Source organism: Apodemus sylvaticus, chromosome 11 (assembly GCF_947179515.1).
Source record: "Apodemus sylvaticus chromosome 11, mApoSyl1.1, whole genome shotgun sequence".
Classification (NCBI taxonomy): Eukaryota; Metazoa; Chordata; class Mammalia; order Rodentia; family Muridae; genus Apodemus; species Apodemus sylvaticus.
Window position 1 is genome coordinate 78,039,799 of NC_067482.1, and position 13,394 is coordinate 78,053,192.

At 42.9% G+C, this 13,394-nt stretch overlaps 2 protein-coding genes across 15 annotated transcripts in view; one reads left to right on the top strand and one right to left on the bottom strand.

Moving 5' to 3' along the window:
• Depdc5 (DEP domain containing 5, GATOR1 subcomplex subunit) overlaps positions 1 to 13,394 on the bottom strand; it is a 123,511-nt gene that overhangs the window by 21,815 nt on the left and 88,302 nt on the right. For 12 of the 14 annotated variants that reach the window (XM_052198164.1, XM_052198163.1, XM_052198162.1 and 9 more), the window contains 5 exons: positions 13,091 to 13,196; positions 10,106 to 10,171; positions 4,332 to 4,483; positions 2,050 to 2,127; positions 638 to 770 (listed from right to left, as the gene is read on the bottom strand). In XM_052198164.1, coding sequence (XP_052054124.1) covers positions 638 to 770; positions 2,050 to 2,127; positions 4,332 to 4,483; positions 10,106 to 10,171; positions 13,091 to 13,196 — 535 coding nt within the window. The remainder of the gene's footprint in view (positions 1 to 637; positions 771 to 2,049; positions 2,128 to 4,331; positions 4,484 to 10,105; positions 10,172 to 13,090; positions 13,197 to 13,394) is intronic. The other 2 variants (XM_052198170.1, XM_052198169.1) reach the window with 1 other exon arrangement.
• Positions 941 to 1,192, top strand: LOC127696223 (guanine nucleotide-binding protein G(I)/G(S)/G(O) subunit gamma-5-like). The gene has a single exon (XM_052198794.1). It carries the CDS (start codon positions 941 to 943, stop codon positions 1,190 to 1,192), a length of 252 nt encoding a protein of 83 aa, XP_052054754.1.

Sequence of the window (13,394 nt, forward strand, 5' to 3'; positions counted from 1 at the left end):
GGGGTATAGAAATGAGCACTAGAAGGAGGCCCTGTCCAAGCACAAGACCAGGAAATGAAGTCCCTCCTCGCTCTGAGGCCTTTGTAATACTATGTGACATTGCCTGATGCAGAGCCTGGAATTCAGCCTTGGGATTTGGATACACAGGCATCTCAGGGTAAGATTGGACTTGGGGCTGGTGACCGTTCCCTGAAAAATCTTTCAGATATTTATCTAAGGGACAAGGACAAGACTTTGTCCAGAATATTTCAGTTCAGACAGTAAGTTCTGGCAAACTTTAAAGCCAAAGCACATGCATGCACATATGCACATACACACATACACATACCTGTTTCTGTATTTCTAAGATAAGGTCTCACTATGTAGAACAGGATGGCTTCTAACTTAATGAACTTATCCTTCTGCCTCCACTTCCTCAGTGCTGCTGGGGACTTGTGCTACCATCTCTAACCCTACGGTGTTCAAAGTGTATTCAAAGGAGGACCCATCCTCTCATCAACTTCAGATACACCAAATGTCTGTTAAAAACAGATCCTCACCTCTGCTTGCAAATCTAGTTACTGGAATGGGTGACTCCTTCCATGACAGACTGTGATGACAAGGACCTGAGAGGACAAACCCCACCTTGCGGTCTCACCTGCATGATGTCGATGCCCATTGCCTGCGTCTGGACCCCCTCCACGTTGTTCATCAGCCAGTGTACGACCTCAGCACTGATGAAGCAGCATGGTGAAAGGCCTTTCTGTTCAGACAGCAGCTGGACTCCTGTCCTGGATTCCCACAAGTGAACAGGGAATATGTGCCCAGTGCCCATAAGGAAAGAGAAAAGATGGTTAGTGAGGGCTCCAGGGGAGGGTTCATATAGAACTCCTAGATTGAGAGAAATCCCCGACCTGCCGCCCCCTACTCAGACTGAGTCGGCCAGGCTATCCCGAGCACCATGTCAGGTTCTTCTAGCATTACCGCCATGAAGAAGGTGGTTCAGCAGCTCCAGCTGGAAGCTGGTCTCAACTGCATGAAGGTTTCCCAGCCAGCTGCAGACTTGAAACAGTTCTGTCTGCAGAATGCTCACCATGACCCTCTGCTGACTGGAGTGTCTTCAAGTATAAATCCCTTCAGACCCCAGAAAGTCTGCTCCTTTTCATGGTCATCTATCTTAAGGTTTCTCAAACCACTTTTCACGAACGGGTGACTATTCAAGAGAACTAAGTTTGAAGTCTGTACAAAAGCTTCTCTTTAACATGTGCCACAATACAATCTTCTACGTGTCAGTCCATTACATCTACCTCTCTGAATTTTCATGGATTTTTGTTTCACAAGATTTAACTATTTTATAAACACTAGCTGTAACATATACTAAAGCAGCATAAAAACAAACAAACAAACAAACAAATCCCCATGGCAGGACAGAAGAACTAAGCGGGGAAAGGACATTTAGAGAAAACTGTTTCCATCAGTATTATACTAGGTACTTTACATGAGAATTTAATGTTGCATTAATCATATGTATAAAACTCAAGAGGCTCAGTACATGATGGTGCCTGTCACCAAACCTTACAACTCAAGCTCAGTCATGATAGGCACATCTGGAAGGAAAGGATCAACTCCTGCAGGTTGTCTTCTGACTGCCATATATAACTAGCATACCAGCACCCACACATGTGCATGCCCTCTAGGTCCCCACAAATAAATAAGTAAAGTATAATTTTTAAAAAACTCATTGTAGCTGGGTGATGGTGAAGCACACCTTTAATCTCAGCACATGGGTGGGGGGGCAGAGGCAGGCGGATCTCCATGAATTTGATTCCAGCCTGGTCTGCAGAGTGAATTCTAGGACAGCCAGGGCTACACAGAGAAACCCTGTGTAGAGAAAACAAAATCCCTCTCATTGTCTCAATGAGGTGCAGAGGCTCCGGGAGGTCAGGTAACTTGCCCACATCCCACAGCTGGTAAGCGGTAGAGTAAGGGATAACTACCCACCCACATTACCACACAAGTCCTCCTTCGGGAACCTTCTGCCCTTGCTTTCTAAATGTGCCTGTCACTTACGAGGGATGCTTCATGGCTTCCAGGATGTCCACCAGGGTAGAGGACGATGTCAGAGAGCTCGCCACGTGCTGCTGAGAGCTGTAACACAGAACACAACAGAACATGATACATGTGCTGTGAATGGGCCTCAGCTTCAGTGCTGTGGGCTGAGCCCAAGGCCTTAAAGTGAATTTGAGATCAACTTAGGCTACTTGGAAAGACCTATTACAGAGATGTGGCTGAGACAATCTGAAAGGAAAAAAAAGAGAGATGAACACTCAGCAGCTATTGGAAATTCCTCATACCTTTCCCTTTCTTGTATTCCAATCTTCTGAGTACCTACTGCAAAGGGGGGTTGTGGTATATTTCAGGATTCAGTGCAGTATTTCATAGTCTTAAGCTATGGATTAATCCCAGCACTACAACAAAAACCTAAAACCAGAATCTCAGGGTTAGAAAAAGCCTTCAAAACCTTTGAAGAAACCTTCCTTCAAACCCTGAGTTTGAGTTCAAGTATGTAGTCAAAAGATAGACTTCTAATCACAAATACCTCCAAAGGCAGACAACTCGGCCTTTCCTAATGTAGCTGTATCATGAAAGGGAATGTACACTATGTAATTTTCAGTCATGGGTCCTGCTTTTGCCTACCACAGCATTTCTGATCTTCTTACCTTGTGGTTTGGGAAAAAAAAAATGGCCCCATAGGCTCATAAGAGTGGAACTAATAGGAGGAGTGGCCTGGCTGAAGTAGGTATGGCCTTGTTGGAGGAAGTGAGTCATTGGTGGTAGGCTTTGAGGTCTTAGAAGCTCAAACAAGACCTAATGGCTCACTGTCTCTTCCTGCTGCCTGTGGATCTGGATATAGAACTCTTGGCTCCTTCTCCAGCACTGTGTCTGCCTCTGTGCTGACGTGCTTCTGGCCATGATGATAACAGACTAAATTCTGAATTACAAGCTAGTCCCAATTAAATGTTTTCCTTTAAAAGAGTTGCTGTGGTCATGGTGTCTTCACAGCAATGAAGTCCTAACTAGGACACGTCTCCAGCCTACGGAAGTTCCTCTTTCTTCCAAAAGCAGAAACATCCTGCTTCTCTACCCTCTGAGCAATGAGGAAGCCCATGGATATACTCTCCTCATGCATACTCTGCACACCGCAATCTCCTCCATAGGTAGGTAGGGTGAGGACTTGGGCCTGAGAAATGTTAGAGGAGAAAAGTTAGGCCTAAACAAACATCCCCTCTATTAGCCAAAACGAACACACAGTGGTGGGTGTAATAGAGGCAAAATCAGTGAAGAGTTTATGATGTAAGGAAATGCAATGACTGCCAACAGGGACTACTCATGAGTATCCAAGAGCACCAGGGAGAGGGCTGTAAAAGTTAAGTTTCTCGAATCACAGAGCCAAGATCTGCTCAGTCAGGACAGTGGCACAGTACGAACAGAGTAGGTAGAACCGCCATAAAGCAAACACAGCCAGGAAAGAAAGGAAAACGTTCCTCCAAACTGACAACTTTGTGGAGTTGGTTCTTTCTTTCTCCTGTGCATAGACTCCACGGTTACAGTGAAGCGAGCTGGCATGCAAGGCAAGGTCTTTACACACTGGGCCATCCCATCACCTGGGACACTGTGGCATATACCACCTTCAGTCCCAGCAGCACTGAGGAGGCAGAGGCAGGTGGAATTTTGTGAGTCTGAGGCCAGCCTGATCTACAGAGTAAGTTCGAGGACAGCCAGAGCTACATAATGGAAAAACTCTGCCTTTAAAATAAAAAAAGGCATGGCCAGGAGGTGGCATCGAACTCTGGGAGGCAGAGGCAGGCGGATTTCTGAGTTCGAGGCTAGCCTAGTCTACAGAGTGAGTTCCAGGACAGCCAGGGCTATACAGAGAAACCCTGTCTCAAAAAAACCAAAATCCAAAAACCCAAAAACAAAAGAGAAGCATGGATATTTACTCAGCAAATGAGGTGGAGGTAGTAACCTTCTCTGGATTCTCAGGAACAGGAAAAGCCTCATTTACACACAGTGTGTGACTGACCCACTGCTAGCGCATTTCCTTACCGACTTGCACTTGTGTGAGGCATTATGAATAGAACTGACGAGATATCTGATACTTTCTACATCTCTGAGAGAACACAGATCCTCCACTCTACCACTTGGTTGTGAGGACTGATTCTTTCAGGATCCCACATATGACTTGTAGCTGACAGAACATGGCGAAGAACTTTGGACTCTCAACTGCTATGTGTTTGGTTAAACTTTCCCCCATCCAATGAGAATATCAGTTTGGTTATTCTGTAGCTTACCTGCAGTCACCAGGGTTTGTAGAGGGAAAGGCTTGTTCTATGTTCTGGGAGTTGCCAAAGGTCTGGTTGTTGCCTCTATCCATGGACTGGCATGTGCTGACTCCTAAACTGGTGCTGTCTAACACCAGAGGAGCTGTTTGGTCCACAGATGCCTGCAGAAGGGTAAGTAGTACATGGATCCAAAATTAACCAAAAGGAAACTGTAAATAAGCTATTCTGGTTTATGAAGCCAACAGACATTTTATATATCTTCATGCACATACAGTGAAGCTACTTACACATAGGGTTTTTTCCATTCCTCCCATTCTCAGTCCCCACTGGTCCCTGGTGGAAGAGCCAAGAGTCTAGAGACCACACCCAGTCCTGGGTATACTACCTTGTCAGAGAAATTAAAGACTCACTTCCTCTAAACCAAGGCAGAAAGAAGCCAGTCAGTCACAGTAACCCTAGAACCACAGCTATCACTTCAGTTCCAGACTCAAAACCACAAGACTGGCACTGAAGGACACTCCCCATTAAAAGGACACAGAAGTCTTGGCAAAGTAGTGCAGGAGGATCTCTGTGAGTTTGAGGCTAGCCTGGTCTACATAGAGAGTTCCAGGTTAGCCAGAGCTGCATAGTGAGACCCTGTCTCCAAAAAAGAAAGAACATAGAAGTTAGGATCTTAGGAAACTGAAAGGAGGAAAAAGAAATTTGGAGAAGACAAATGGGTTGGCATCCCAGGAGGCGCCTTCCATCTACCATGACTCAGCCTTCCACCCCAAGCCTTTCTGGTACCTGTCAGAGGCACAGTTAGCTTTCTGACGGTTCAAACCTCAGAGGCCTTTCTAAGTTTTCTTCTCTAGCTTCATCCTGAGAGAGGCCTAGTCCTCTGTCCTCCTCTTGGGAAATTCACATGCCATATGCCATGCTCTCCCTCCACTTGGGAAGGCTGGAACAGGATCATAACTGGTATATAACGACAGCCTTTCTCCGGAAAACCACCTACGAGCCATTATCATTTGTTTGCATCTTTCTAAAAACCAATTGTAACCTAGTTACCCTGTTACTCTGAAATCTTGCAAATCTCTGAGCCACCACACTGTGAACTCTAGAGAACATCTGTCTGACTTGTTATCTCCACGCATCACCAGCCATTCACCAAGTATACCCTTTCAGTCTAAGAACTTTCTTTGTACAGTATTACCCGTTCTGTTGTCCTGTGGTTCCTTATTTCACTGGCTAAACCCCACCCACCTTGGACAGAGGTCTTCATGGCTCTCAGCCCTCCTCACACTACGGTCCTTTAATACAGTTCCACATGCTGTGATGACCCCCAACCACAACATTATTTGCATTGCTACTTCATGACTGTAATTTTGCTACTGTTATGAATTGCAATGTAAATATCTGATAGGCAGGATATTTGATATGCAACCCCACAAAAGGGTTGTTTGCCCCCAAAGGGGTCAAGACCCACAAGTTACCTCAACGTTTCCCAATTACCCCCACATTGGCTTCCAAGTGGCAGACTTCGCTGCTGAAGGAAGTGCTCAGAAAGTAGTCTGCTTGTCTCATTTCATTTAAGGCTCCTAGAGTGCAGGACTATACCTCAGTGACCTAAATCTCTGCAGCATCACTAATGGTTACCTCTCAGACCAAATATTTACAAAGAATGACTAAGCCTTTTAGAGCACTTCTAACAACCAATAAAAGCCTCAACTTACATTCCTGAGTAAATCCCCCAGACAGAGCTTTCTTTTAACAGATATTTTGTTATATGATATAAATATCTATTTCTAAAACAGGCCTTGTCATCTCAGCACTACTGCTACTTGAGATCAGATGAATCTTTGTCACAGGGTGGCCTGTGCACTGCCCCAATCCCACACACTAGATGTCAGTAATACTATCCACAGATGTATTAAAAATGTTTCTAGATATTATCAAATGTCCCACGAGATAAAAAATTACCCTGAAAAAAAAATTACCCTGGGTCTAACAGAACCACTCACTGTGCTTTCCCACAGCAAGGTTCAATGATTTAAAAAACAAAACAAAACAAAACAAAACAAAACAGAAAAAAGCACCCACATAGGTTTCAATGGGTACCATCAACACCCAGAGAATAGAGCCAGAGGCAGCTGCAGTAACCAGTTACATCTGTGAACACCGCTGAGGCTTTGGAATAGGCCAACATCGTCCAGATAGTAAACATGTTGGGCTACATCTCTGTTGCAACTATTCAACTCTTCCCAAGAATACTGAAGAATACTGAAGCAACCATCTGTGCATGAAAAACCAAAACCAAGCAACCAACCTAAGATGGCAAAGAGACAAAAAGAGCTGGGTATGGTGGTAAACACATGTAATCCCATCATTCAGGAGGCAGAAATGGAGATCAATAGTTCAATTCCATCCTTGGCTACATGGTAAGTTCCAGGACAGACTAGATGGGCTCACATAAGAATATCTCAAAACAAAACCAAAGAAACAACAGGCAAAAGAGGTGTGGCATGTGTGCCTGCCTGTGCATGTGCGTACCATCCCATAAAATTTCATTTAAAAGAACAAAATGGTGGGCCAGATTTGCCCCAAGAATGCGATGTCTGCTCTGTATCATGCACATCCTATCCTTTACAGATGTGCATTTTGCTCAGATCCTAACACCAGAAAAAGTTATGTTTTCCGGAAAATGCTATTGTCTTTTTTGTCTGACCACTCTGAATCTTAGGATGATGTTTCCCATACTTTGGCTACAGGAAGCTTAGAGCTGAAATTAGCACAAAACTCTAGCTGTTTTACAAGGTCTTACCCTATATCAGTTTTTTTCCCCCCTTGGATTTCCCTCATAGGCACATAATTATGCAGGGAGGAAGGAAGCACTAGTTAGACTTAGTGGGTTATTACAAAAGAAAGGGCTGGGCAGTGGTGGCCTACACCTTTAATCCCAGCACTCTGGAGACAGGCAGGCGTATCTCTGAGTTTGAGGTCAGCCTGGTCTATAGAGTGAAGCCCTATCTCAGCATTCCCCTCCCATGGAAAGACTCCCAAGTGAAGTTGTGAGGGAAATGTAGGGTGAAGGGGAGGGCGAAAGGCTGTGAAAATATGTGTAAATAAAGTCAGGTATGGTGGTGCACACCTTTAATCCCAGCACTCAGAGGCAGAGGCAGGTGGATTTCTGGGAGTTCAAGGCAGCCTGGTCTAGAGCAGCCAGTGTTATAAAGAGGTCCAGTCTTTAAGACAACAACAAAAAAGACGGGTAAGTTAAAAATTCAACTCTACCAAAGTCCCTAAGCAATCTTTCTCTATACAACTAAATTGTATACCTTTGTTCTTTTTATTTTTACTATTACAAAATATACAAAACCATTTGACATGAATGTTCTAACATACAGTGGAGTAAGAAGGCTACATTCCTTTCTTTTTCTTTTTCTTTTAAAGATTTATTTACTTATTATGTGTAAGTACATTGTAGCTATCTTCAGAGACTCCAGAAGAGGGAGTCAGATCTCATTACAGATGGTTGTGAGGCACCATGTGGTTGCTGGGATTTGAACTCAGGACTTTCGGAAGAGCACTCAGTACTCTTAACTGCTGAGCCATCTCTCCAGCCCAAGATGGCTACTTTCAAACTTGGCTTTGGGACTATGCCAAGGTGCTTTAGTATGAACTATGCTTTAGAACTGATTATGTTTTAGAATCTATTTCTTTATCTATGGGATTTTATTTCTTAGAGGTAATGGTGTCTTTATACCAAAGGGTGACTGAAAAGTATTGAAGCTGAATTATATCAATTTAATGCATATTTGCTTATTACTCTTTGGTAATTTCATATATGAATATAGTATATTTAGATCACAGCATTTGCCCTCCCCTTCATGGATGACCAAATCTCTTAAAATAAACAACATAGTATTTGTGTATAGTCTATACAAATCATCCTCTGCACGTTCACATGCTCAACCTTCTGACATTTCAACACAACTCGGTCACCTACAAAGTCAAACAGGAGAATCACACAGTCCAGCTATATAACAAAACACAGAATTTAAAAAAAAAAAATTAACGAAATCTCCTAATGTTTCAAATTTATGATTTTGTATTGGGATGTACTCATAGCTGTCCTGTAGCACATATAGCCCACAGGCTGTAGGCTGGACACACTTGCATGAATTTAAATAATCTCTAACTGACTTATAATACCTGACATACAGAATAGCTATGAGAGCAGTTGTCACACTATACTGTTTGGAGAATAATAAGCTACAAGCAAAAAGTCTGTACATGTTCAGAATAGACATCATTGTTCCTCCCCAATATTTTTGATCCAAGGTTGATTATGGATGGCTGTAGAGAGCCAACTGTACTGATTCTAATCATGACTGATGTTGACTGCATACTGACTGCCTATCTAGCATCATGCTGTTCATTTATATATGCAAGATTAGAAGCATATTCATTTCTAAAAATATAGATATTTCGTATTGTTTCTCATGACTAACAGAGAGCTTATTTGCACTATGATCAGAAATGTGATTTCTGATTGTTATTCCCTTATAATTTTTTAAAACCTTTGTTGTTTCAAATATTCAAAATGACCCCATATTAAATCATTATTAAATTACTATTTCCTATTACAATGAAGATCAGATTTTACAACATCAGGAGAGACAAACATCTCTCATTGAATAGATAGAGATGGATAGATTGGATAGAATGGAATCACTAATTCCTCTATGAAACTGACCTCTATTTACTATTCCCAGCTGTAGAACTTGTCCACCTTTATAGGTTGTTACAAAGGTCATGTTTATAAAGCACTGGCAAGGTGGAAGCTCAATGAGCTGCTTTTCTGACTTTCACTAAATTAGGACTCCGTAACTTCTCCCACTGAGCCTTACAAGTCCCATTCTCCTTAGCTAGACCCACTTTGCATAAACCCTGTTCATTCTTTCAGATTGCTGTAACTACTTCTCTGCAGTTCAGTCAATTTCATATAATACTTAGAAGCCTCCATAAAGAGCAGGGAGTCCTATTTGCTTTCAAAGAGCAGTCAAAATAGTAATTATTAATGCTAATTACAGAGTGGGTCTTGAGTCAAGTCTTGTGGGTCATGGGCTTAAATCCCAGTTCTCTGTACTATAGAAAGCAACTTCTTTGTCCTTTATTTCTCTACTTATAAAACTGGAATAACACTTTTACTTAACTATTAGGTTATGTTCTAAGGTGAAATGAGATAGTGTGCTAGGCATGTGGTAAGTAAAGAATCTTAAGGCCTGGAAATCCCTCAATGACCTCATCCCAAACTTTATTTGACAAATCAATGAAGCTCAGAAAGCAAGTGAGCTTCCCAGGGCCACACACCATTAGCCTATGTATGATACAGCTCATGACTATTTATAAACATACTGTTTTAAATTTATCTTGGCTGTATGAAGAGGAGAAAAATAAGTGTTCAGTCCTTAAATATACACATTTCATGATGCTTATAAACTTTCAAAGGGCAGATGCTGCAATGTGGCAACAATGGGATTTATGGCAACTGGGTGAACCACATAAGCAGCAAGGAGAAGCATGGTCCGGTCCTGGTGGTGTGGCAGGCTGTCCTCGTACATGAGTCTCTCATATTTTCTTTTGCTGTTGTGAACACCAAGATACCTTAGAGACAAATCCAACTTCAGCTGCCCTTCAAATTTAGATTCAGTCCAATTTTATCTGCTCAGAGGTAAGCAGAAGGCCAGCCTGAGCCCTCTGCCCAGGACAGGCACGAACAGGCTGGAGTTTGGACTAACCTGAGGGTAGAAGGCAGATGATGCTGTGCGTGGGCTGCGGACAAACTCCATAAAGAAGGCCCCGTCCTGAAGTCAGAGGAGGAGGAAGCAACAGCAGCAGCAGCAGGTGCAAGGGAGCCAAGAAATGGATTATGTATGAGAGGAGATGGGGATGAAAAATAAGTAAATAAACAAGTGAAAAAAATGAGGGAAGAAGAAAAATCAGGACTTGAGGAAATGGGGTGGGGAGTGGAACAGGGAGCGGGACTGACCCAGAAAGACAATATCCAAATGCAAAGCAAGAGCAAGAAACCACACCTCAGTCAGCAAACTACCATCCACCTGGGTGGAAGCACCAGAGCTGGAGCACAGCCAAGCTCCTTGTGTGTACCTATGGCTTGGACGCTTCTGATTTCCTTCAGACCTATGGTAAGGAAGAACAGCCCCAGAGCAGTGTTGAGAACAGGGAGGTAAAGGCAGCAGTGACATCTTGTCCTTCAGTCTGGCTGGGCAACAGCCTTCTAGGAGATAGACACTGGAGCCTAAGATTTCTTCTGCCTGTTAGTTACTAAATGTGGCAGCAAAGAATCACTGAAGAGAAAAGTCCTGCGTGATCTGTGCATACAGGGTGTTAGAGGCAGCAGTACCTGCTCCTCTACTACCTGGGAGATGAAATCAAGAAACTAAGACTTAAAGTCAAGTACATAAGCACTAATGCAATGGCTTCCAGAAGCAACCACCCCCTTCTCTACTCAGGGTTGGGTTTAAATGTCCATGTATTTGAAGCAAAAATGACAAATAGGAATTTCAAAAATCTCCTGGGCTGGAATGATAGCTCAGTGGTTAAGAGCACTAACTGCTCTTCCAGAGATCCTGAGTTCAAATCCCAGCAACCACAAGGTGGCTCACAACCATCTTAATGAGATCTGATGCCCTCTTCTGGTGTGTCTGAAGACAGCTACATTGCACTCATGTACATTAAATAAAAAAAAAATAAATCTTAAAAAAAGAAAACAAAAACAAAAACCCTCAAAGCTCTCCTGATTCTTCAAAGCCTTGCTTTGCATGTGTGACTGTCACTCAGTGCACGCAGGAGTGGCAGCTGATCAAGGTCTCTACTCTCCTTCAGTTCTAGAAGTAAAACAATGGAGACATTTGGTGTTCCTCTTATCATCACGCCAGTATCTCCCAACAGCCACTGCAGACTCCCTCCAGTAGCACGCCCTGCAAAGGCATGACTGAAAATGCAGAGGCATCATAGACACAGCACAGGTGCTGTCTCCAGGCAGGCTAGCAGGGCACCTCATGGCACTTTGGCTTCTGAGCCTATAATCTTGGAAGACACACCCCAGTACCATGGCTTTCAGAAGTCAGATGAGGAAAGTAAGCATCAGAAAAGGGCTGATGGACATCAGTCCATCCTGCTCTAACAGCTGAGGCACGGATAACACTGAGACCTATGTCACAGAAATGAGATCAAGGGGGGTTTTGTTTTGTGTTTCTTTTGGTTTTGTTTTGGTTTTGGCCAAAAGAAAATTCCTTTGTACACAGACTTCCTTGGGACCTGAAGCTATTCCCTTGAGTAGGGTTAATAAACCATCAGTTAAAGAGTAGATCTGATCACTCACCTGGTCTTCACAGGCTATCAGAAAATAATAGCTTTTATGATTTTAGATGGTTATGGAAGTACTTATGCAGTACCTTTATTTTGCCATGAAGTCTGAAATCCACACACAGGGCTGCTGATCTCTGTTCCACAGCCTCCAGGCTGCCCACTGTTTTGGTTTATACTTTTCTCATATTTTAATCCCTAGAGTATAATTCTAGTAATTTATATGAAAGTAATTAATCAGATCGGCAGTCAAATAGCTGCCATGAAGAAGTTCGTTAGCATCGTTTAGAATTTTTCATGCTGTAGATTAAATTCTATAGCATTGGTAATATCTGCTCCCACCCTAGATTCTCTCTAGATAGTTCTGGCTGTCCTGGAATTCTGCTCTGTAGACCAGGTTATTCTCCAACTCATAGAGATCTACATGCCTCTGCTTCCTGAGCACTGGGATTAAAGGCATGCCCTACCACACCCAGCTAAAATTTACCTTGAAGAGGAGAAACCATTTACATTTTAAACAAGCTCTCTGTATATATGAAGTATTGGGAATCAAACCCAAGGGCCTTGAGTATGTAAACTGGATGTTCTACCTCTACTTTCAACATAGTATTTTAGGGACTGAGAGTTTAGTTCAGTTGTAGACTATTTGCCTCGCATATAAAAGGCTTTTGTTGAATCCCTAAAACTTAAAAAAAAAAAAAAAAAAAAACAAAGAAAGAAAGAAAAAGAAAAGAAAAAAGGGGCCATGGAAAACTTTTTATGATATGAGCAAAATTAATACATATTAAATTAAAGATGTGGCCAAAATTATGAAAAATAAATGCCAGACTCTTTTTCATCTCCTTGTAGTAAAAGCTCTGAGAGCACAGAATCAGCTCACTGTCCACACAAATAGTGTGTCTGACCTTCCCAGAAGACACAGAAGTCCAACCTAGGGTGTCTGCCATCCTGTTGCACTTGCTAGGCCTTAAAAGGCCTAATGCCTCAAATGTTTGTTTGCATTTTTCTTTCCAAGTATTTCTCAGGAATCTTCAAACAAACAAATAACAAAAAACAAAACAAACAAGCAAAAACAAGTAATAGGAATTCCATTATCAAAAAGAACAGGCAGTGTGGATGATGCTTCAGGAATTTCCAATTCCACTCCAGCAGAGTGAATGGTTAACACTGAAGAAAAGCTACTTGGCAAATTGCAAAGCTCAAGTCAGATCTCAGTCTGTGATTCATATGCTGCACCTGATTATGCACATGCTGTGATTCACATGTTGCCATCAACAAGAAGGTCCCTGACGAAGGATAACAGAACTTAAAGAGCTTTGAGGGAGAATATCTAGAGCATCAGGACAGGGCTCTGGAGAGCACGCAGCAGCCCCCTGCTGGTGAGCCGCCTTTACCTTGCGTGGGCTGTCCACATAGGTGGGAGTCATGGCAGCACCGCTGTTCTCAGGGGGCTGAGTGGAGCTTTTTCCGTGCACAGTTGTCTGCTGTTCTCCTAGGCTCCTGAAGGAAGGAAAACACGTGACTGCAGCTGGCTGAGAGATCAGAAGATCCAAGCTGGTTTACAGGAAGGCTGCACTGCTGTTTCCACCTCTGAAACATGCTTCTTTCTGCCTTGCTTTCCCTTCAGGCCCTCCCCGGCACCCTTACACCATTAAACTGCCCCCACCACCAAGACAGGGTTTCTCCACCCAGGCAATT